General features: G+C 46.1%; 1 protein-coding gene across 5 annotated transcripts in view; it reads left to right on the top strand.

Annotated features, from left to right (window-relative positions):
* Window positions 1-2,500, top strand: part of LOC143291202 (neo-calmodulin-like) — a 208,428-nt gene that overhangs the window by 161,610 nt on the left and 44,318 nt on the right. The window contains exon 1 of one of the 5 annotated variants that reach the window (XM_076600945.1): window positions 895-1,415. The exons of the other annotated variants lie outside the window; for them this stretch is intronic. Coding sequence (XP_076457060.1) covers window positions 1,332-1,415 — 84 coding nt within the window. The 5' untranslated portion in view covers window positions 895-1,331. Of the gene's footprint in view, window positions 1-894; window positions 1,416-2,500 lie in introns of those variants that run through there. 5 annotated transcript variants of the gene reach the window in all.

Genomic DNA, 2,500 nt, shown 5'->3' with positions numbered 1-2,500 from the left:
AGTAGACGTGGGCACGTTGGCGTCGTCGTGATTTGTCCCTCTCTCTCTCTGTCGATCGCTTTCAGTGTTAGTCGTTAGGTTTCACACGTTCTATACGTAACTACTTCCACTACCACTACTACTACTGCTACTACTACTACTTATAATAATAATAATAATAATAAAAGGAAGAAAATCACGCCGTAAGAAACTTGGGACGAATTATCTGTCAGTAGATGGAAAGAAGCACATGATTCTGCTATTCTTTCAGTGCAGTGTATTACTTGATATAAGTTATTATCGACACGGAATATCACACGAAGGACTTTGGTTGGACTTGATTTGAGATATTCGTATGACTATTGGAAGACGTGTAAACAGGATTGTAACCAAAAGAAAGCTCGTTCGCGTTCAGAGTCTGAGTTTCTGTGTCTCTGTTTCCAGTTTTCAGCATTTCAGCAAGTTACCAGAAGCCCACGAATCTTCAAGGATCCTCAAGCAGGAAGTGAAACAGGATTTTGTGATTAAGAAAAAAAGAAAAAAAAAATCAATCGCGGACCGTCGCGGTTGTCCACAAACGTTTAAGAGTACATCAGTGCTGAAAACCAGTTCAGTACAAGAGTGAAGTCATCATCCTACCACAAGAAATCTGATCGAATTTGTGTTGGTGTATTTAAGTGAGAAAGAAGGGTTAAAAAAACAACCCCCCAAAAGAGCAACTATAACAGCAGTAGCAGCAACAATATCAGTACCACGATATTTACGATTTAGCGCTGGTCGTCGTTTTGGGAAGACGTGAAACACCACCACCACCACCACCACCACCACCAACAACAACAACAACAACAATAGCACCACCACCAACAACAACCAACTCGCGTTACTTTGGCCAGAGGGAGTTTGAAAAGAGGACATGGACGGACAGTAGATCAACAAACAGAGGGGTACAAACAGATAACTAAACAGACAAAGGAACAACACCAGCAACAAGTGCAACAAAGGGGTGGGGACAGAAAACAGAAAAGGAGGACCCACACAAAAGAACCCCAACCACCCACAACACCCCACCACCACCACCACCACCCCACCTGCCTGTGCACGCAGCGTTTCGATCCTCAGCCCTCCACATCATCCCAGCCACTCATCACTTGTTGCGTCCCACCCGGCGTCACCAAGGAGGTACCTGTCACACCCCACCCCCCCACCCTTACTAGCGAGCTGGCCAGCTGTCCCATCAGTCAGGGTCAACCGCCTGGAGTCAGTCAGTCGCCGACAGCCGTGATCCGGTCCGGTGGTGTCCCGTGTCCAGGCTGGCTACGCCGCGAGGGAGGAAGCCCAAGAGCAGCAGCACCATGCCAGAGGTGTTGGCCGTCCCGCCCCCCGCAGCCCTGCTGGTCCAGGAGACTGCCAGCACCAGCAGCAATGACTCGCCCAGAGTGAGTTGAGGGGGTGGGGGAGGGGGGGGGGGTTGTTTTGAAATTGGAGGAAGCGGTTGTTGTTTTTGGTGTTGCTGTTGAGGGTAGAGTTGTTCGGGTTTTTTTGTTTTGTTTTGTTTCGGTTTTTTTTTTTTCTTCTTTTTTTTATTATTATAGATTACAGTACATATGAGACAGCCAGCACCAGCACAATACCAGCAGCAATGACTCGCCCACAGTGAGTTGGGGTTGGTTTTTTGTTTTTTGAATTGGAGGGGGTGGAGGGTTGGTGTTGTTGATGATGAAGGTAGAGGGGTTTTTTGTGTTCTTTTTGTTTGTTTGTTTGTCGTTTTATAAACTTACAATACATATGAGACCAGCAGTACCAGCAACAATGGCTCTACCAGAGTGAGTGACGGGGTGTTGTTCTTGTTGACGCTGTTGAAGGTAGAGCTGTCTTTTTCTTGGTGGAGTTTTTTTTTTATAATAGGAATAGTGGAAGGGTGTTGTTGCTGCTGTTACTGAAGGTGGAGTTTTGGTTGTTATTTTTTTGTTTTAATTACAATACATAGTAGTGGAGTGATGGCCTAGAGGTAACGCGTCCTCTTAGGAAGCGAGAGAATCTGAGCGCGCTGGTTCGGATCACGGCTCAGCCGCCGATATTATTTTTCTCCCCCTCCACTAGACCTTGAGTGGTGGTCTGGACGCTAGTCATTCGGATGAGACGATAAACCGAGGTCCCGTATGCAGCATGCACTTAGCGCACGTAAAAGAACCCACGGCAACAAAAGGATTGTTCCTGGCAAAATTGTGTACACAAATCCACTTCCATAGGAAAAACAAATAAAACTGCACGCAGGAAAAAATACACACAAAAAAAAAAATGCGTGGCGCTGTCGTGTAGCGAAGCGCTCTCCCTGGTGAGAGCAGCCCGAATTTCACACAGAGAAATCTGTTGTGATAAAAAGAAATACAAATACAGTATGAGACCGCCAGTACCAGCACAGTACCACCAGCAATGATTCTCCCAGATTTTTTGTTTGTTTTTTGATAGGAATGGTGGGAAGGTGTTGTTGCTGTTGTAAGAGGTAGAGTCTTTCTTTTAC

This window comes from Babylonia areolata, chromosome 16 (genome assembly GCF_041734735.1).
Source record: "Babylonia areolata isolate BAREFJ2019XMU chromosome 16, ASM4173473v1, whole genome shotgun sequence".
In the NCBI taxonomy this organism is placed as follows: domain Eukaryota; kingdom Metazoa; phylum Mollusca; class Gastropoda; order Neogastropoda; family Buccinidae; genus Babylonia; species Babylonia areolata.
The sequence above is the reverse complement of the archived record's forward strand: the minus strand, read 5'-3'. Positions and strand labels throughout refer to the sequence as shown.